A 23,029-nucleotide genomic window follows, 5' to 3' on the forward strand; every position below is an offset into this window, starting at 1 on the left:
TTTGTATTTTTTAGTAGAGACAGGATTTCACCATGTTGGTCAGGCTGGTCTCGAACTCCTGACCTCATGATCTGCCCACCTCAGCCTCCCAAAGTGCTGGGATTACAGGTGTGAGACACTGGGCCCAGCCTCTGTGTTTTGTCTCTTTTGTGACTTCATTCCCTATTGTATTCCTGTATTTTTATTTTTTGAGGTGTCTGGGAAATAGGGGAAACAAATGAGTGGGCAGAGGATGCCACCTTGAACAATTATCTTAGGTAGTTTTCATTTTTTTTGGGCACATTTTCTCAGTTAAAGCATGATCAGAATCATATAAATATCAATAATATTAGAAGAGCTTTCACAGAATTCTATATAAAGATGCCACTTTCCTACCAAAGAACAAAAAAAGGGTCTGTTTACCCCCATTTGATTTACAAGGCTGCTATGAGGTAGGAAAAGAAGGGTAGGTATTAACTTTTGTGAAGGAAACAAAAATGAAAGACACCAGGAAGACCTTTTGGGCCACCTTGCAATCCCAACTCTTAATTCCAGGCTTAGGCACTAACTTGCCATATGGGAGTGTTAAAACTGCACTGTTCTCACTTCAGTTTGACCTGGATAGAAACTGGATAGGAAGGTAAGTGGAATAGAGGTGCTATATCAAATGAATTTACAAAAGAAATGTTTAATTACCATTTCTGTGAGTTCCGGACCTGTAGGCAGATGAACGCTATTAGACTGGGCTTAGCATGTATAGAGGATGGAAGGTTTGCTGAAGAGGTTTCATGTCTGCCTTCCTGGGAGGTGGGGAATTACAGAGAGATGAGCTTGCACAAAGCCACTGAGATATGGATTCCCTACTATAACATGGGGTCCCTGAATTCCAGAGGGTAAATGGCTGGCTGAATAACTGCTTTGTTGGTGGAAGCAGGAGATGGTTGGTGTGTGGAAATCAGCCTGCACTCTCCAAGTGTGTTGGGGTGTAGGATGACAGAATGCGCTATGCAGAAGGGAGACCCATATTACATTGATTCTAAAGACAGCTGGGGCAGGCACCGGGTTCCTAACGCTTATGAGGAAGGGGCTGGAGCCCAGAGGCATGGGCAGCAGGGAAGGCAATGAGTCACTGTCGTTTTGGGAGAGTGCCCAGTTAGGTCTAGTTCGAAAGAACCCCTGGAAACTCCAATTGAGAGCAAGTCAGCCTTAACCACCTTTAAAAGGTTAAAGTTGATTGATATCACAGGTTGATCATATTCTAATTAGTAAATGTACACTGGAATTATTTTTTTTTAACTTTAAGTGATGGTGGGAAAATCTAAATATCTAGCACTAGAGTGAGCAGAACGTTCACGAGAACTGCGCAATGCTTGTCCACGGCGCGGGAAGATTAGCTTTCCAAAATGAATTGAAAGGAGTAGCAGGAGCCAGATATCATGTTGCATTTTGACCCCATCCCAGGAGCTGTGGCCTAAACAAACTCGCTCGTTACCCCAGTAGACTTCACATTTCCTTTGAGAACCTCACTGCAGAGATTGCAAAGCTTTCATCTAGGACTAGACTCTTTTTTTTTCTTTCTTATATAAAGGGTACCTGGAAGCCTTAATCAGTCAGGGAATGGGTCTGAAATCTCTAAACAGTAAAGATTCACCGTTTACAGTGCACAATCCATTCTAAATACTGAGTTTTATGTCCATTTGACTGGGGGACAGGTTAGACAGGCCCTTGACCAAATTTCTCTCCATATTAGGTCAATTTGGATTTAAATCATTGGTTAAGAGTCTCCATTTCATTCATTTCAATTTTACCTCAAAATAAGCTTCTGACGTTTGACTTAACTTTAATGCATATCTACAATTCGTATTTCTTTTCAAAACAGGATTAATTTAGCTATAAATCCCAAAAGTGAAAGGATTATGTTATTTTCTTTGTAAAACTGAACAAAAACGGTACTGGTGAAGTTACAGTCACACACTCAATAGGATGTCGACAATTTTTTTAGATATTGTTATTACTTTCTTTAAAATAATGAGTCACTGAAATAAGCTGAAAACTTATATTGCATTTCTACATCCTTCGTATTTTTCTCCACTGACACAAAAATATACTACCTCTAACTATGCATCACATACATTTATAAAGAGATTCTGGGGTCAAAGCGACGTAGGTTCAAATCACATCCCTGTCATTTCTAGACAAGTAACTTTGGGCAAGGAGGTTATCATCCATAAGCTCCAGTTTTTAAATCTGTAGAATGGGGGTAAAAATCATGCCTGCCTCATTAAGTTGCTGGAGACTACATGAGACGTATTAAAATAATACATTTAACTCTTAATTTATATAAAAAAAACTAAACAAAGTTTGGGTCAGGAAAAAATATAAAAAGTAGGTTATGTCGCTGACTAGCCTTTTTTCTCAACCATTTGTAAGTGATAATTTTTGTATTGTCCCATTTCAAAACAATCAGGAAAGAGTTTTAAGAAGCAGTGAAGGACTACTTCAGTGGCTTCCAAAGTGATTCTCTGCTCATTTTTTCTTTGTAATTCCAGCCTCCACACACTTCCCAGAACAAAGCTTCTAACAAGCAAATATGACCATGTCAGTTGCCTGCAAATGCTAAGTCCATTACGGTGGGATGCAGCAGCCTTATCTCCCTCTGCGCCTTCATGTCTCACCACCCCTACCACTCTGTCTTTGCTCAAGAAACACTGAGCTGCCAGTTGTCTTCCCCTGCCTCCCCACACCCCCCACATACCCTCTCAACTCTGACTTTGTTCTGGCTACCGTTTCTTTCTAGTTGCTCCTTTACGGCTTTGCTCTGGGATCACCTCATCAAGGAAGCATGCCAGGTGCACACTGAACCCCACTGTAAGATGCTCCGCTAGGATGCTCCCACAGTAACTAGCTTCTGTCTGACTCTGCATGGGGTTTAAAACTGCCCATTCCTGTGTCTGTTCTGAAACTAAGTCTCTTGAAACCAGGGGTTATGACTCACTCATCTGCATATGCCCAACACAGACACTGACATGTTTTGGGATTCAATAAACCTGCTCTGTGTCTGAAGCAAAGATGAATGACTTCTTCCTTGCACACCCAAGGTAGTATGGTACGTATTACTAAATAATACCAGTTAACTTCTATTGAGCCAGTAAATGTGCTAGTACTTTACATATATTACCTTATTTATGTGCAAAAGTACATGAGTAGATACAATGGTGACCCCTTTTATCAAGTAATAATTTTAAGACGGTGAGCAACGAGCCTACCAGCCTTAGGGAGGTCCCCCAAGGCAGAGTTGGCTTTCCACTCAGGTAGCTCTATATGATAAAAGCAGATACGATTTTTTTTTTGTTTTTTTTTGTTTTTTTTGTTTTTTTTTTGAGACGGAGTCTCGCTCTGTCGCCCAGGCTGGAGTGCAGTGGCGCAATCTCGGCTCACTGCAAGCTCCGCCTCCCGGGTTCACGCCATTCTCCTGCCTCAGCCTCTCCGAGTAGCTGGGACTACAGGCGCCCGCCAACACGCCCGGCTAATTTTTTTTGTAGTTTTAGTAGAGACGGGGTTTCACCGTGGTCTCGATCTCCTGACCTCGTGATCCGCCCGCCTCGGCCTCCCAAAGTGCTGGGATTACATACGATTTTTTTTTAATAAAAGAAATGAAATTTTTAAACACATCCAGGGATCTTTGGGTTCTGACGACTTAACATCTGAGAAGTTACACTCTGTAGGTTGAATCTGAATTGTAGTGATTTCCCAGAGTCAGGACTCTGAAATTTCTGGTCAGACTTTCTAAGGTTTGGCTATCAGGAAGATCCAGTGCAAACTGTGAATGTGTGTTTCCTTACCAAGTGCCCGCTACAGTCGATGACCTGAAACCCTCAGATAGAGCTTCTAATTTCTGGAAATGTTTATAGTGAAACAAGAAAAACTTGAAAAACTCTAACCTGCATATATTCCACTTTCTACTGGCTATGTGCACTTTGATTCTGACAGATATCACCTATGCAAAACCAAGATCTTAGCATTTACCACAACTACACCCAGACCACCCGCTCCCTCTGCAGCCCACTCCCTCTCAACCGATGGCGACTCCATCCTTCTGGTTGTTGGGTGGGTGGTATCCTTGAGTTCTTTTTCTCTTACCTTCATCACCCAGTGCATGAGAAAATCTCAGTGGCTATACCTTATATATACATCCAGAACTATAACACCCTCTTCCATAACGTCCAGTGCTTCCATCTTAACCCAAACCATAATCACCTCTTGCTTAAATTACTGAAATCACCTCCCAACTGACATTCTTGCTTTTGCCTTTAATCCTGATAGTCTATTCTCCAAATGGCAGCCGAAGTAACCCTGTTACACATTAGATCAGAATGCATTACTCCTCTGCTCAAATCCTCAGTGGTGCCCAAGGGTTTAGCAAAGGCAGCATCAAGTTCTCCACAAGACTTACAAGGCCTCTCAGACTTGGCCTTCCACTCCCACCTTGCTGACCTCAAGTCATGTGTTTGCTCTTGTTCTCTCTGATTAACACCCCGGTCTCCTTGCTACTCAGCAAACATATCAGACACACCCCCATTTATAAGCCCTTGAACTTGCTGTTCCTCCTGCTTAGAAAACCTTCTGCCCAGATAGTCATAGGGCCAGCTCACTCACCTATGTCAGGACAGATTCAAAGTTACCTTCTGTGTAAGTACTGTGTACTAACTAATGGCATCACTGGAATCTAAAAAACAAACTATTGGGGGCTGGGAGCGGTGGCTCACGCCTGTAACCCCAGCACTTTGGGAGGCCGAGGCGGGCAGATCATGAGGTCAGGAGATCGAGACTATCCTGGCTAACACGGTGAAACCTCGTCTCTACTAAAAATACAAAAAATTAGCCAGGCGTGGTGGTGGGCGCCTGTAGCCCCAGCTGCTCAGGAGGCTGAAGCAGGAGAATGGCGTAAACCTGGGAGGCGGAGCTGGTAGTGAGTCGAGATCACACCACTGCACTCTAGCCTGGGCGACAGAGCCAGACTCTGTCTCAACAAAACAAAACAAAACAAAACAAAATAAAACTATTGGGTACTATACTCAGTACCTGGGTGACAGGATCAACTGTACCCCAAACCTCAGCATCATGCAATATACCCAGCTAACAAACCCAGAGAGGTACCCCCTGAATCTAAAATAAAAGTGGGAAATTATATATTAAAAAGTCACTTCCTAATTAGAGCCTTCCCTGGCCATCTATCATAAGTATTTTGATAAATTTCTGTCTTCCTCATCTGAAACGAGGCCAGGGATTTTGGCTGATATTTTATCCCTAGGATCTAAATCAGTGGCAGTACATAAAAGGTGCTTAAAAGTAATTATTGAAGGTGGCCAGGTGCGGTGGCTAAGGCCTGTAATCCTAGAACTTTGGGAGGCCAAAGTGGGAAGATCACTTGAGGTCAGGAGGTTGAGACTGGCCTGGCCCACATGGTGAAACCCAGTCTCTACAAAATATACAAAAATTAGCCAGGCATGGAGGCAGGTGCCTGTAATCCCAGCTATGGGGAGGCTGAGGCAGGAGAATCACTTGAACCCAGGAGGCGGATGTTGCAGTGAGCCGAGATCGCACCACTGCACTCCAGCCTGGGCAACCAATAGAGTGAGACTGTGTGTGTGTGTGTGTGTGTGTGTGTGTGTGTGTGTGTGTGTGTGTGTGTGTGTGTGTGTGTGTGTGTGTGTGTGTGTGTGTGTGTGTGTGTTTGTGTGTGTGTGTAGAATGATGAATTAGTGAAAGTCACTACCTATCCTATATCCACCCTTCCTAGTCATCAGTGACAAATCTCTAAAATCACATCCCCAAAATTCCAAAAGCTGTTTTGCCATCTTGACCTAACTGTGCTCTTTCAACTAGCAAACCAAGTAGCTCCCAACTTCACAATGCCTCGAATGGTATCAAGCATACAAAATCAGGCATGGGGGTCTCGGAGTTCCAATATTCCTAATCTCTCAGAAGCATCGAGTTTGTCCCCTATACCTTCCCTGGGTCATAGTTTGCAACCTAAGTGCAACACAATCTATTTTTACAATGTACTTTTACTACCCCTTTTTAGATGCAATGACAGAAGGAGCTGTTGGCTCTATTCAGCTCCATTCACCCTCCCCTAACCTCTCCACAGGTATCTTCAGCCATGTGGCCATATTCTGAATTGCTACTGAAATGACAGGGTAGAACATGCAAAAGTCTACACATATCACCTGTGGGAGAAAGAACTGGAAGCTAAGACTCCTGATTTCTTTCATGAGGTAAGTGTAACAAATGAAATGGCCTCTAGCAGGATGCCTGGACTCCCTGCGCCTCAGTGTCCTCTTCTCTGTGGTGGTGGGCATGGCTGAGAAGGGTGTCATGGAGTCTCGTAAGAACTCCACCCATCTCCCCCTTCTTGACATGATCTGGTAACTTATTTTACAAAATCATATACATGAAGTTTCAGTACATGTTCACTCGCCCCCTTTTCTAAGCAGATCGCTACTCCCGAGTCCCTACAGCATAAAGATTTTGGCACTCACACTGGGTTGGCACTAATAATTGCCTACCTCAAAAATTGTATTTAAGAAAGAGAGGCAGTGAGTGAGAGAATATTTTCATTTCAGTAAACGTAGCTAGCATAATTTTGTGGGCAGCGGCACCCCAGCCTGCATCCTGTTAGGCCAGGCCAGTCCACACTGGCAATTACTGTGCTGAATTAAAGAAGCCCTTGGCCACCTGCCTCACGCATGCAACAAGTTCCTTTTTTTAATCCTATTTATCTTCACAGTCATCTATTTGTGTCAAGAAAGGAAGCATATGAGCACAGCATCTGTTACTAGAGTGACACAATTACCAAATACTTCTATAAGGGAAAAACAATTCACGATAAATCCGGGTTAGTTGTCAGGTGTTTCAAAAGACAAAACATTAGTCTTTCAGTCATGGTGTCTCGTTTAAGCTGAGCATATGGTGCTAACAGCGGAGAGGCACCAGCTCAGCCTGGTCTCTGACGGGCATAACGACCACAGAAATGTCACCGCCTCTAAATTGGCAGAGGAAAGCAGGTTTCTCTCCCCAAGCCCAGCCTCTCCTTCCCTGTAATAAAGCAGGTACAAATTGAAGGGACTTCATCATTGCTAACTTTGTCCCAAATGTTAGGACCCAAGTACATCCAATGACAGGTATGGGAGAGTCCTTTAGTTTTCCCAATAACTAATTTAGCAAAGATGTAAATAAATTCAAGCCAAAACAAAAGGGTAATAACTCAAGGCAATTCATTATTAATTATTTCCCCACTACTATTGAAAATGATGTAAGCTGAACGTCTAATTTGGGAAAATCCCTTACTTTTTCCACAGTGAAATGCAGACAACTACAGGTGACCCTGTCAATATTGCAACTGTTACTTGTTTTGCTTTTTTCTGGATACCATCAACAGGTCTATGGGATGCTTTCCTAAATGTGTCTTACTGTTATGAGTTAGTCTTTAGACTGGGGAGAGGGCAGAGAGAGAAGAGAGGAGAGAAGAGAGTGAGATAGGTGTTAGAGATTGAGACACCACATTACTCCCGAAAAGAAGTCACTGACAAACTGTAGGGAAGATACTGACTTGTTCCAGGGAAGCCCTGGCGTTCTCTATCTCCTGCCACTACTGCAACCTGGCAGACAGCGCTCCCGGCTTCGCTTCTGCTCAAGCCGGGCTGCTGCTTCCGCGCCCCCGCCACGCGCCCAGGTGAGCCGCGCCAGGTGGCAGCGAGCCTTTACCTGCCAGGCTGCCCGGCCTCTGGAGGGTGGCCGTGGCATACAGCTCCTGCGAGTGCTTGCTGTACTGCTCAGACGCGTGGACCAGGCGCTTGGTGGGCGACAGGGTGGCGTACGTGCCGATGGTGGAGCTCAGCTGGTGGATGGGCGAGGAGGAGATGGTGGACTGCACGGTGGGGGGCGAGGTCACGCGGATCGGGGAGAGGCCGGCCGAGGACACGACGATGTTGATGGGCGAGCTGGTGCTGTAGGACTTGGCCAGGCGGCTGGGCGACTGCTTGGGCGAGGAGCCGCGCGGCGCGGCGTAGGTGGCGCCCTCGGGGGCCGAGCCGCCGCGCTGCAGCTTGGTGGGCGAACCGCCCTGGGGCGCGGCCAGCGGGGAGCCCCCGCGCGGCGGCGCGGGCAGCGTGGAGCTGGAGTAGTAGAGCGCGGCGGCGGCGGCTGGCGGCGCGTCGGGCAGGTGGAAGGCGCTGCCCAGGCTGGGCGCGAACGACTCCCGCGGCGGCGGCGGCGGCGGCGGCGCGGGCTCGGGCCCCGCCAGGTGGCCGGCGCGGCTGGTCGTGCCCTGTGCCCGGGAGAGGAGAGAACACGCGCACTTAGCGAGAGAGTAGCACACGGCCCACCCGGCCCAGCCCGGCCCCGAGAGCAGAGGTACACCGGGGATGCCGTGGGCGCCCGGCGGCTCTGTGATCCCAGCTGCGCTCGGGGCGATACGCGAACCTGCGCCCCGAACTCTCCTGGGGCGGATTTCTTGTCCGGACACTGGCACAGGCCAGCTGACTACTGGAGGGAAGTCACCTTTGACAAATAAGACCTGTGTTTGCTTACATGTCGATGTTATTTCAGGAATAGCAGAAGCATCGCATTTAGTCACATAAAGACTTTTAAAGGCCCCCCGACAGGGCAATCACGATCTCCCTGGTAGCAATCACGATCTGTGCGTTTTAATGAGAAATTCGGGCATTAAACCTTTTTCTGTCCCCCGCTCCCCACCCTTGCCCCAGATCATTTCATTAGATACACTTTCTACCTCCGAGATTGGCCGAGTTACATACTTATCTGGAGAACATCAAGAATAAACATACTTCTTACAGTTTATTCTGTTGCTATTGTCGCGTGGATTCTTCTTTTTGGACAATGAAAAGTTAAACGGAGGGAAAAATATTAAGTCAGAATGAATTCGCTTCGTCTTTTCAGCATTAAAAAAAAATTCTAGAGGAATTAGAGCAATTGGAAATGAGAATGCTAAAAAGCCTCCCTTTTCTAGATTGTAACACTGGGCTCCCAATCTTTCAGCATCTTTCTCTCTCTAGCTCCCTGTAAGAGCCCCCTGCAGCTGTGTCTTCAAATTGAAAGCCATTCGCCTCTCATTTATTTACAAGAACACAAAAGACAACAAGGGCTGGGGAGGAGCTGGAGAGACAGTTGGAGGGGAAAGCACTTTCCCTGAATCTTGTCCAGAGACAAATTTGCATTCGAATGAAAACACTACATTGTCAACCACTTCTGGGCAGGAGGGCTCAGATCTTCCAGGCTTTCCCGGGGGGAGCAGAGAGGGTTTTGAGAGCCTGCTGGTGTGAAAAGGGAGTAGGACTGTACACAGAGTTGGAGAGAAGCTGGGAAGGAGGGATTTGAAATGAGGGATGGGAGATGGGTGGGGAGGAGGACTCCAGAGAGATGGAGGGAAGGGAGGAAGAGAAGATTGAACAGATGCTAGCCATTAAAAGTTTCAATTATGCCTCTCTACCCGTTTTGGAATGGCAATTGGCAAATAATAGACTGGGCACTTTCATTGCACATACACAGGCATTCCAAATTTTATCTGGGATGTCAAGTTCATATGCAGATCTGAGAGAGTTAATTGAGCAACATCAAAATTCTCTATTAGGAGCAGCCTGGCATAGGAGGTAAACACTTTGGTGAGAGACTTTCTCTATGCAGAGTGTGTGTATGTGTATGCATATGTATTCATGTACGGTGTATATATTTTAAATATTCTCATACACACGTGCAATCCATAAAGCAATTATTTTAATGTTAAGAGTGAAAGTAAAATGTAAGCTCTATGAGTTTGTTCAATGATGTGTCCCCAGCAACTAGAACAAGGCCTGATTCCTAGCAGAGACTCCAGGAATATTTGTGGAATGGTTCTTCAAGTTAGTCTCAAGGCTATGAGGGTCTTATATGTGGAGGATGGGGGACGAACACTACAGATGTGGGTGTGCTTACTCTGAACCCCAGAGAAATAGTCCAGCTTCATCCAGAGTCATTGAGGAGGTGGCTTTGATGCAATTTTGCTTCTCTCTCAGTGGCAGCTCTAAGCATGAAACATGTATTAAATAGACTGGGCTTCTCAAATCTAGCTGTATATTATAATCTTCAGGGGTGCTTTAAAAAAAATAATCTCAATACTCATGACTTACCATTGCCATTTAATTCAGTATCCCTGAAGGTGAGACCCATATATCAGGTTTTTTTGGAAGCTCAGCAGGTGATTTCACTGTGCAACCAAGTATGAGTCCCACGTCCCCCTAGAGCAGTGGTTTTGAAAGGGAGGTTCCTGTTCCCGCAGCTGCAGCATCATTCTTTTCAGCATTAAAAAAAAAAAATCTAGAGGAATCAGAGCAACCAGAATCATACCCCACTATAAACTGAACAAACTCTGGGGAAGGGGCCGAGGGATCTGGGTTTTAACCAGTACTCTGGGTGATTACGGTGCTGGTCAAAGTTTGCCAACACTGCTCCAGAAGACACTTAGATTTGGAGGGTGCGGAGCGGGCCCCGGGGTCTGCATTTCTAACAATCTCCCAGAGCAGGCAGATGCTGCTGCTCTGAGAACTACCACTAAGCTGCAGACACTTTTCTTGTGAATCTCTACTGGGGCTCCCTATCAACTGGGGCCTGAGCAACACTCAGCCATGCAGAACACAGCTGGCAAGTGATGGAAAAGCATCCGACCAAAATTTCTGAAAACCCTTCCCACAGGGAACAAAATGAGAAGAAAGAACCCTTTCTCTAAGGTTTCAGGAGCACTCTCTGCTCCCTGTTTACAACAAAACAAAAACTTTTTGTTATGTCTTGGCTATGTAACGTTAATAAAACAACCTCAGAGTACACTAACGATGCCATTACCAAATAGCATAATTTTTAATAAACACTAACTAAAGCATACCAGTGTAAATGAGAATATTAAGTCAGTATTCATTCTAATGTTTAAATATTAGAACAACATGTATCCTGTGAAAACCTTAATACTTTTAACAAATATTTTATTTTTCTTGTAATCTGTCAAAACATCTAGTCTCAGGTGTACTAAGTGCTGAATATGACTGTCTCCTATGTTTTCTTAAATGGACCCCAAATCTGTAGAAGTCTTGAGAACTGCCGCATGAGCTGTAGACATTTTGACAAGCTACAGCAACCAATTTGAAAGTCTTTTAGATATTATAGGATCTTGGTAAAATTGTGCTAATAATTTTGGCATGAAAAAAGGAAAAGTATAAACAATAACATTTGATATACTGTTTAACATAGTAAGTGGTATTGTCCACTGTGTACTAAAATGCACTTCCAAAAAAGCCTCCTGAATCCATTTGCATAAGAAGCCATCATCAACTAGAGCACCTTCTCAGGAGCACCAGCTACACTGGTGAGTTACCAGCAGTGCTTTCTACAATGTAGAGAATGTTCTCAATCTGTACTGCTCAATATGGCACCGCTGAACACACGGGCTGATTGACAGACTGAAATGTGGCTAATCAGCTGAGGAACTTCAGTACACACTTAACTTTAATTAAGTTAAACAGCCACATGTGACTAGTGGCCACCTTCTTGGACAGCACAGTTGTCTAAGCCCCTCCACAGTTTACAATAAATAATCCAGGGGTGCTATACTCTATTTCAATGGCTTATAGAGTAATAAATGCCTAAGAACTATTCTTTGGTTAAACAGAGAAATTTGGTTTGTAGCATCATTTGAATAAAAACAAAATTTGGGGGAGCCTCTTTTCACCCTTGTGCTTATGTTTTCTTTCATTACCGAATTTGATTTAGTAACTCTTTGTCAGTTAAAGATACCCGAGGCTGTCATTCAAGCCTGCTGCACAATCATAGGATAGTTTATTACTATCCATTGTTGCACTAGAAATAATCGAAACACATTTCAACACATACAGAATTGTATTCACTTTAGTGTCACAAGAGTTCAATTCTACCTTAAAAGTATGTTAGCACTATAAAGCTGCAAATCTGATTTTAAAGTTAGAATTCAAGTAAAGTTTCATTTTCCTTTTTTAAACTAAAGATTACTACATACTGCTTCCCTGGAGATATTTGGAAATGTGTGTGTACATGCAAAGACAGTTGAAATAATTTTTTATTGATGTGTGACTGTGAAAATAAAAATAATGATATAACAAATTTAGATATACTTGGAATAGATTGGGCCCCATCCTTGGTCACACCATCTAGGCTGCTGGCAGAGACAATTCGTGACTCTGTCTTCATTCTCAGCTCTTTGGATCAGTCTCAGCCTGGAGGGCAACTTTATTTGTCTTTCCCACTCCTTCAAAATGAGGAACTCATTTGTGAGAAATGGACAAGGAAGCAGAATGTTCACAGATGAACAACCCCATCAAGGAGATGTTCTGATTCAATAGTTTCTGATATGCAGAGTATGGCGCACATTAAGTGTAGTTCAGTTCTTGTTTCCCTTATAGGAAATTTTTCAAGAAAAATACGGAACATCAACTCATCAAAGCTGTTACAAATTATTTTATCTGTATACATATGTTTCAGATGGGTCAGATTTAGGATATATTCAGTGTCACAATTTTTACATTACATGGTGTGTGTGTGTGTGTACTTAGTGGTATATTGAGGCCTCTTGTGTAATTGTAGATGCATTTATACCTATTTTATAGAACTGTTTAAGGGGAGGATGTATTTACAAAGTATAGTAGAAAAAATATTGAAATGGGAAGTTAGGGAATATGTACATTATTCCAACAGCCATTAATGAACAGTACTCAAGTTTGATGCATTAATTTACTCACTGACTCAATAAACCATTAACAAGAGCCTACTACAGTCTGGGCAACCCTACTCTGAAAATCCAAAATCTGAAATCCAAAAATCCCAAACATTTTGAGCACCGACATGAATGTCACAGTAGAAAATTCTACACCTGACACCTTTGCTTTCTGATGGTTTAATGTACATAAACTTTGTTTCATGTACAATATTATTTAAAATGTCATATAAACTTACCTTCGGGCTATGAGTTATGTATGAAATACAAATGAATTTTGTCTTGAGACTGGGGGGGGTCCCATCCCCAAGAAATCTCATTATGGATATGCACGTATTCTAAAATCGTCCCCTCCAAAAATCTGAACTCTAAAACACTTCTGATCCCCTGCATTTCAAACAAGGGATGCTTGACCTGTCTATACCATGTACAAACGAGGAGTTTGTTTTGAAGAGCTCTCAACAATTCCCTTATATGGAGTATTTTACTTTGATGTTATTTTGGAGATCTATCAATGGTGTATTTTTGTTTGTACAGATTACTATCTGGCTCACAATTAAGACACTGTTCTTTGGGGGAGTAGGAGCCCCTAAGAATATGGCACTCAAACCAGAAAGTGGCACTGGTCTTAGTGCCAAGCACATTTGCTTCCAAATTCTTTCACGCTGAATCTTCTACGGAGGGAGTAGGAATGGCAGAGGAGTCATGAGGGGACAATTCTCAGAACTTGAAAATTTATTCAATCCTCATTCTTTGGGGATCTGGCAGTGCAAACAAAACAAAACAAATCCCCCCAATGCTTATATCCAGTTAACACTAGACTTGACAGCCTGTAATCTCTAAGGAATCTTGACTTCTAATCATGAGTAAGCCCTGTCACTAAGCAAAAGCACATTTTATAAAGCGGGCTCATGATTCATGAGCAGTCCTGTGAAGACGCATTTAGACCTGCCAAGTTTTCTTAAGTTGTCAGCAAGGCCCCCACTTCTGGGACAGGAGGCCTATTTGCCCAGGATGCTGGGCAGCTGGGCTGACAGTGTCAGGAATGGGGAACTGGAGCCCTGTTTTGTGGCTTCCCTGAGTCCAGCTTAATGGGATCAGCAGTCTGCTCCATCATTCACTGTATTCATCCCTTTCTGTCTTCCTGGGATTACAATCAGACTGGCAAACCTAGTTACTAATGATGTCTTCCTTTTCCAGATAATATTGGCTGGTGGCACCTGAGGTCACCGCAGGGAGCAGTGCGCCCAGGCAAGCACAGGGTTATGACAGGTGCAGCTGGGGAGCACATTCAAAGGAAGGCACAGGCCTACAGGGCCAGGGCCACAGAGGAGTCAAAATGTGAATGTGGCCACGGACTGGGGGAGGAAGACATTGGAGCTCGTGTGTGAGGAAGATGTCTCAATGCAGAGTGATTTAAGTTGTGACAAGGCCATGAGAAAGTAAAAGCAATGACAAAGTGTACTCCTTCAGTGAGTTAAGAAAGGCAGGATCAATCCTGCATAATCAAAAACAGGGCATGGCTTAAAGATGACATATTCAAAGAAGTCTGTTTCTACTGAGAGCACTCTGGTAAGGTAACTGAGTCATACCAGCTCTGTGCTGCTGATTAAGTGTTTTGAGAAACTGTTGCACTTTCCTAGTGTAAGTTTGTCTAGAGCTTTGGGCTTGTGCACAAAGACAGACAAGGCAATTTACTCTCACAATTTTGAAACATGAAGAAGTCACCAACTCCAAAATGTTTACAATCATATTTAGTACTATATGAAATGTTCCTATAATATCGTGCAAGTAAAACAAATCTACATCCCCAAATAAGTTGTGTGCCTTGAACTTACTCCCCGGGATTTAATGAATTTGCTTGCCCACCATTGCTCAAAAAACGTTGAAAAGTTTTCTTTTCAAACCATCTTCCAAAGGAATGCCATTCTTTAATTCCAAAGGGAGAAAATTCTGGTACTGTGAGAAAAGTTTGATTTTGGCAATAACTAAATAAAATCACCCAGGGCTTTGTTCGATGATTCTCTTGAGGGGTGCTGGTTTTGGTAAAAGCTAATATGTAACATAAGAGAAGAGATAGCTTCTATGCACATTTTATACACCTTCCCCGAAGTCATCACCACTGGGATCATTACTGTTGGTGAGAAAAGAAGGGCTGGGTTTACCTGGTGGTGATGGCCCACTAACACTGAAAGGTGGTGTCCACAACAAACTGAACTCAAGTAACAGAAAACCCAAGGCACTTGGAAGAAATTCCTTTCCTCAGATGGGAACATCCAAATCAAAAGGACCATAAAAGCAACTATATCCCTGGAAATAATAGGAGAAACCACCCTCACTGCTTTCTCTCTGCCCAATGGTCCCAAAATTATGGAGGAGGGGGAGAGAAAGAACAAGACAGAAAGCGAGAGAGAGAAATTTAGCAAACTATTTTGTCTCTGCCACTGCAGTTAGAAGGAGGTGGCAATGGATACATTTTCCCCAGGTCTCTAAGTCACAAGTGCAAACATGGTGACGTAGATGTTTGCATCCTTGAGTACTGATTTTTCCTTCCCTTTGACCTCCCTTTAATGAAAATTGATTAGGATCATTATCAGTAAATGTTCTGAAAAGTATTTCATGTGGCCATTTCTGTGGTCTACCAGTGGAAAGAAAATAGAGAAGAAAGAAATAAAACAATGACGTAAGTATCTTATAAATTCATCTTGAAGAATACGTAAGGAGGTATTTCTTGATGGCAACTCTTTCTTAAAACCTACATGAGCACTGGCAAAAATATACTACACAGAATTTTATTTCAGCAAGAGGCTCATTTAATATAACTGCAATAGCCCAAATATTTGCTCAGAAGAGAAAATGTTACAGCAAAACACGTATACACCCTCCCTGCCACAAGCAATGTTTCCATTATTGAAGCCAAACTAAATATACTTATCCTGGAAAGAGAAAATGGAGAGAAAAGATTTTAAAGCAAAGCAAGGAACAGGGATTCACAACAGAGAGTCATCCTAAAACTATCTTAAAAACAAATATTCTGCCACTTTCCTGCAAATATGCCAAGGAAAATACGTGAAACAATATGAATTCTCTTCTAAATGCTGCATAATGTATACATTTATGTTAAAAATATTTCTGCAATTTTTGTGTTTTCCAAATTTATTGGTGACTTTTCTCTGCAGGTTTTACCTAACAACAACTTATTTCATAATTAAGCAAACGGGAGTGAAGTCATACTAGCTGTCTTTACCACCCTTTTTATTCAACACTTAAGACACAGGTGTTTATGGGGAACTTGCTCCTCCTTCAGCTTCCCCTTCCCCTCGGCCTTCACATCCACCTGCATGAGTGTGCACCAATAAGCAATGTTCCAAACACAATGAACACATTTCCTTCTGAAAGAAGTGAGCAGATGGTGTATTTATGATTATGATATAGCATTAATGAGGACTTTTAAGACATAAAAGTCAGCACAACATTAAATAGATAAGCCAGATCAAAAAGAAATGGAAATTTTGTTTCTCAAAAAGTGTATTGCTTTTCTAGAACACTTACCACTGTTCAATTTTATTTTAGAGAACTAGCATACAATTCTTAATTTCTTACAGCAAGCAGGCCATTTCCCTAAAATTGCAGTTGTGCATACTGTTCAATTCTATTGGAGAATATGCAAAGATTTTGAAATCTTTAGGCTTGTGTACTCCTTTGCCAGTGCTCTTTCTACAGATGTATATTTTTATACTTCTTGCATAGTTTTTTTGTTTGAGGGACAAAATGCTTGGTGAAACTATTTTACATTTGGACATGGGGCAAAACCAACATGCTTAGAGTTGGTTTTTGGCTCCTCTTTGCCAGAAGTTTTACGTGTAGCATTTCAAACAATCCAATGGAAATTTTATGTGAGTGGAAGCAGGAAAAACCTGGAGGAAAGCCAACTTCTTTATCTTCTAGCCCACCCACAAACCTGCAGAGAATAATTATAAAACATCAGGCTGGTGTTGGCAGAACCTGATGGATATCTGGTGAACCCTGGGTCAACTGTGAGGGATATGAAGGTAAGTCTTGCATCATTCTCGCTCTTGCAGCAGGGCAATCTAATAGGAAGAAACAGACTTAAATGCAACTACCTATAGGATATCACTTATTATATGACAGAGTAATGTCTTTAACACATAAGGTAGATCATGTCATTCCTCTGCTTGAGATTCTCTACTGGCTACTTACTTCACTCCCAGTAAAAAATGGAATCCTATCAATGACTGAGTGGTTTCCCATCACCTCACAACTCCTGCAGTCCACTGTAGCCACCCTGGCATCCTTGCTGCTCTGTCAGCATGCCAGGCTGCCCCATCCAGGGGCCACTGCATTTGCTGTGCAGAGGGAGCCACATAGCTTCCTTCCTCTTCTCCATGTCTTTGCCCAAAAGTCTCCTCGAGGTCCCTATCATGCTGCACTCCCCCATGCACTTTGGATCTTGCTTACCCTAGTCTGTATCCATTTCCTCCCATAGAAACCATCACTTTCCAATGTACTGTGCAATTTACTTATTTGCTGTGTTGATTTTCTGAGTCTCCATCCCTGATTCTAGAATAGAAGTTCCTTGAGGACTGGGATCATGTCCACTTTCTTTACTTCTCCATCCCAAGCACACAGGCTCATGGCATCAACTAGCACATGATAAACATCTTGAATGCATCAAAGAATAACCTAGACACACAAAGGTGAAGGTTGACCTGGAAGAAGAAGGGGTCTGTGGAGGGGTGACCTACACAACTTATTTAGAGGCTGGGGCAGGAGCTTGCAGCATAGCTGAGCAGAGTGCTGGCCGTGGGGAAAGGATATCTATAAATCAGCTCAGGTCACTTTCTAGAATGGCCTTGGGGTCTGATGGGAAGGGTAGTCCACTCTCTCTCCTCTGGACCCGCTCCATGAACTCATCCTAAGTCTCAGAAGAATGATTTTAAAGAATAACGTCAGAGGACAAATATTTTATGGCAATTTGGGTGGTTTACAGTTTGAGTTTTGGACTGATAAGTTGGGGCAATGCGGGTTACACACATATCATCAGGGCCTGTTGTAGATCCTGGTGATGATCACTGAATAAGCATTTATTATGCTGAATAGAGATTTTTAAATACTGAAACTAGAATATTTGAGCATTTATAATACTCCTTTGAAATTACATTTAAATTTATGAACCAGATAAAAAATTATCGCTTTACTTTAGAATTACACAGTTTTTTAGACAAAAAAATAAAATATTTTTGTTTTGATCGATGATTGACCATACTCACTTGGTCTGACATCTGTTAGCCATCGTTCGAATTATATTAGGCCTTGTGGCAATTTATTATTACAGGATATTGTAAAAATTAACCTAGGCTTGAAGGAGTAAGATTTAACACTGATCAGAATTTTGAAAAGAAAAGTATCACACCACTCAAATAGATTGATCTGAACAATAGTGTCATTATTGGAATGGAATGTGGCCTCCCTTCTCTCAAGGGTATAACACTAAAAGCAGAGTGAAAATGCTGGCTTATTTGTTGAACGTTCCTCTGACATTACACTGAAGTCACAGGCACTACAGAATATTCAATAAGCATGTCTTTCATACTCCAGCACACAGCTAAAGTAAATTATAGTACCAATATCTACCACTGAGTTAAATAAATGAGAGTTCAGATATTCCACAATGGTTTCCCTTCTGTTAGTAGAGTGAATTAGAACATTTCAACTCCTGGTTTGATTACTCAGACTTATGCATCCTACCCACTGCCAGGTAAGTGAGTCTACCAGTAACCTTTGCCTCAAACTTAAGTTATATCTTTGAACATTTACATTTATCGATGTCTTCAAACTATAACTCTGATGACTTCAGATACAGAGCTTTGATGTCTTTATAACTTAGTAACCCTTTCTGACTAAACTTTAAAGCAAGTTTGAATGTGGGTGGAGGGACAGGCCCTTTATTTCAATGGAATGTTTTACCAGTTCCTCTTACCCACATTCCTATCATTCAGCATTGTGAGAAGGTAAAACTTACAAAGCCACTGATGAACAAAGATGTTGCTTAAATAAGGTAATCATATTTTTAAAATTGTTTCTGGCACAATAATTTAACGTTAGTAATGGAAATCCAAATAAACTTTCAGCTCCTGCGTCAATAATGTGAATGTCACATAAATGAGCACGCAGTAGTGTCTGCACCAGGCTGTTAACCCTCTTTGCCTCTCACCTCTGCATTCATTTCTTGGGGCCATGTGGCCTGCCAGGTGCTCCTGATACAAAGATGAAAAAAGTCCTGCCCTCAAGTGGCTTTCAGTTTAGTTAGAGGAATGCCTGGATGGATAACATCAATAAATTGGTGAGACAGATAGGCTCAGGGGTTGCAGAGCCAGTGGTGCATAGTGAGCATTTCAGAGGAAGGGTTCCTCGAAGAGATAGTGCCCAGTAGATGCAAAAGGGCTGAAACTAACTTTGCCAGCTGCAAACGTGGTGTGGGGCTTGCTGTTCTTCATTCCACAAGCAAAAACACAGAGGTTAAAAGGGCTTATGTCGCTGAAAATAAGCTTAAAACAAGACAGCCTTCCAATACATTAACTCTGGTATGATGATCAAAATTATACTCTGGTGGGTACCTCAAAATTATAAAAACTAAAATATTAGCATGCTCTCTCTCCTCCTTTCTATATAACATTTACATCTTGAAAAAAAAATCATTTCCAGATTGGTAGCTGCTTCTTTTTACCAAGAGTTGGTTTTAACTGCAGCTAATGTATTTGTGTAGTGAAACTGTAAGATCAAGCACATGCCTTAAAGAAACAATTGGGGGCACATTTCAAAATCAGACTTCGCAAAATGCAGCTATGCCTAAACTCATCACGATTATTTTCCAAACAGTTCTGTTTACCTGATTACACATTATAGTATGTTTCTTTATATTAATATCAAAAACCCCAAAGCAATCCCATGGTTTTTTTTAGGAGACACAATACTCAGTATTTTCTTCCGAGTACACTCACAAACTCAGAATGTATGTCATACTTATATCACATATAGGCATAGAGGGAGTAACTAGATGGATACTGACATAGTCACACAGGGAAACATGTAAGACAGATATAGCGTGAACAATACATAGATATTTCTAAAGAAAACATTTGTAATTTAGCATTACTCCATAATTGTATTTTATTATTTCTTTCCTTCATTCACAGCACCAAAGGGCATTTTCCCTCAAGTTGAGGGACACACCTACAAAAAGGCAGGCTGGATCTCCACAATCTCCACATCCACTGCATGCCCGCTCCCCACCTGTCCCCTTGGAGTCCACTGACACGATACAGCACTGGGTACCTACCTGGCTGAAGCTCTGGCCCGTAGCTCGGGCTTGTGTGCCTCGGGCCGGGAGCTGTGAAGGGGTGGTTTCCCCCAGGGCCAGGGTCTGGTTGCTATGGTAGCTGGCCGGATACTGGAAAGACCCTTCAGGTTTGGAATTGAGCTGAAGTGCACTCTGGGAGAGCAGGCTGGGCCCTGCATTGAAAGTCATTTAGAGTAGTCAGTGACAGTCTCAGTGAAGCAGAAATGATATGTATTATTTATTGAGAGTAGCCTAGAATTATCTCATGCACATGATTCCAGCCATCCACGCTTAAAATTCTGAGAACTAAAATGACCATATAATTTGACTCCAGCTCTCAGATGTGATTTTTTTTTTTTTTTTTTGGTGGCGGTTTAAAAGTTCTCAAAGGAGTACATTTTTCAAATGATCTCATCCTGACCTACATAGAGACATTTCTTATGAGACAAATTAGTTAATCAAGTAGTTATTTTGGGATCAGACCATATCAGAAATATTTGAAATAATGTAAAACTCTACTTTTTGGTACCTGTTAATTTCGCTAATATAATTATATCTCCTACTTAATGATCAAGATGCTAAAACACTCGAAACCTTCCAATCACTGACAAATTCTATTGTATAAATAGTGATATAATACCTCAGTGCCTGAAGGGTAGACAGTGTTTAAAATATTAATAGCTCTTTGTACAATGTGGAATTTACCGTCGCCTCACATAATCCCTGATGACTGGTTACCTTTACCATCACAGCAGTGCACAGTAGGAGAACAAAGAGAACATACAGTGTTCAAATTCGTGCCACGAATGTAGCTGATATTACAAGGGATGAAGAATCAGTTTCTGGTCTTATTTAATTATACGTTGCATATGAAATTGTGTTTTATTTTCTTATATTCTATTTAGATGAGATCCTTGCAAACATCTTCCCATTTTCTTTTTAAGCAAATTTTCTTTGATCAAATTTAATACTCTCTTTGGGGATCAAATAAGTATAGAGGAGAGTAAATGTGCTTGTTACTTTCCACTGTGTGTGTTTGAGAGGGGCTGGGGTAAGAAGAGTGTGTTAGTGGCAAAAACTTGGCAATACAAGTTTTCTCCTGTCTCTTTGTACCATAGTACAAAGTCATACATTCGATGGACTGTAATAATACACATATAGACTATAGCATAACCATTAAATCATTCTTGATCCCCCTCTTTGGCTGTTTTAGACAATAGTATCACTTCTGATAAGTATGAGCAAATTTCAAATTTCTTATTTTTTCTTTTTAAGAATGGAACATGACTTTATATTTCGAATGAGACATGATGTGCATCACCTTTCATAAAAATAATGCATCCTCTTTTAAATAACATTGGTTCATAAAATCTTTGGCACTTAAAGCCTTCCCAATCCCTCTGATTTTCTGATGGAACTTTAAAACAACATCAAGATATTTTTTCATCAGTATTTGAAACAACATGAAGATAATTTTTCATCAACATTTTATATTGAATAATATGCCAATTAGCTAGTACAGTTATTTTGGAATCTATGCAGTTTCTGGGAAAAAAAAAAGGTAAGCAAGGAAATAAAAGTGTTTTCATCCAGCCACAACTTCATCATGAAGGGTATAACAAAAGTACAAATGCAATCCCTTTACTTTTAATTTAAGAAACCCAGTCCTGAGAAAACAGTATGTACCAGATGGTAACGTTTCCAATAGCCTGGGAAAAAATCATTTATTCTGTCCTAATGGTATTATAGGACTAATCACTGAATATAAGGAAGTCTCTGAGGGGAGATGTATTTAGAGTTTGATTCTGGGTGCCAGTAACGTATTGTCCCCATCACTGCTATGGAAGCTGCCAGGCCCAGCGGAGTCAAAGAACACTGTCTGAGGTCCAAGTGACAGGCAGGCTCAAATACGGGAGAGCCTCTGGAGGTGGGGGAAGTGGAGACTAACCGTAAAGCAGAGGAGAAGGAGGTGGGCACTGGGAAGACAGTGACAACTGTGGCTAAGGGCTTTACCCTTGGTCCCTCCGAAGGTCACATCTTAATGGTGGGAATAAGCTATGGTGGAAAAGCAAAGGCCTTTTCAGCTGGGTGGTCACCATTCTACCTGACAATGGAGGGCTGCCCGCTGAGGCTTTCTTGGCTCTTTCTTTTTTGTACAGTCTACCTGCGCATAATGGCTTGCACTGGCCATACTCTCCTCTCCCCTTGAGATAGTAATGCATCCTAAGGGCAAAGAAGGTTAAAGCAGATACAACGACAGTGCACAGACCTTTGGAAATATGAATAGAATGAAGTAAATAAACACATAAACAAAATATTTAATTTCACGGAAGAAGTTTAGCATTATCTTAAAACAGATAGTTGCATGTCCTGATTATTTGCCTTTCAAAGAGAATGAAGGAATTGCTCTGAAGAACTGTTGTGAGTATGTAGTTCGCAAGTTAAATAACTTTGTACATTCTGAATAGACTCATACAATTATCTCCAGAAACCTACAAATGCTGTCTGCACAGGATCTTCTAATGACAATGTAAAGTCCCTTTTCAAAATAATTTCAATTAAAAATACGGTTTACTTGCTCCCAGAATATATATGATAGAACAATGAAATCTGTTCATCTTTTATAGAATCAGTTGTGCATTTGATCAGTACTCAATGAAAACTAACCAGGATTTTCTATCTCATTACTCTATTCATACATCTCAAGCACTGAAACCTAGATGTACTCTGACAAAAGTAATGGCAACAATGAGCAATGTATCAGAATATTACAACACTGACATATCACCTGGCAAGGACAGAACAGTCAAGACAATAGCCAAAACCGTGTACGCATTTTAGAATGTTTTTCCATTGCTCACTAGGTTTTAAATCAGTGTCATTTATTCATTCCAATT

The 23,029-nt window shown here is 41.9% G+C and overlaps 1 protein-coding gene across 7 annotated transcripts in view; it reads right to left on the minus strand.

Annotated features, from left to right (window-relative positions):
* Nucleotides 1-23,029, minus strand: part of CTNND2 (catenin delta 2) — a 931,369-nt gene that overhangs the window by 408,009 nt on the left and 500,331 nt on the right. For all 7 annotated transcript variants that reach the window (XM_032135942.2, XM_032135940.2, XM_032135941.2 and 4 more), the window contains 2 exons: nucleotides 20,133-20,305; nucleotides 7,747-8,308 (listed from right to left, as the gene is read on the minus strand). In XM_032135942.2, the coding sequence (XP_031991833.1) occupies nucleotides 7,747-8,308; nucleotides 20,133-20,305 (735 nt within the window). The remainder of the gene's footprint in view (nucleotides 1-7,746; nucleotides 8,309-20,132; nucleotides 20,306-23,029) is intronic.

This window comes from Hylobates moloch, unplaced genomic scaffold (assembly GCF_009828535.3).
Source record: "Hylobates moloch isolate HMO894 unplaced genomic scaffold, HMol_V3 SCAFFOLD_17, whole genome shotgun sequence".
Lineage (NCBI taxonomy): Eukaryota > Metazoa > Chordata > Mammalia > Primates > Hylobatidae > Hylobates > Hylobates moloch.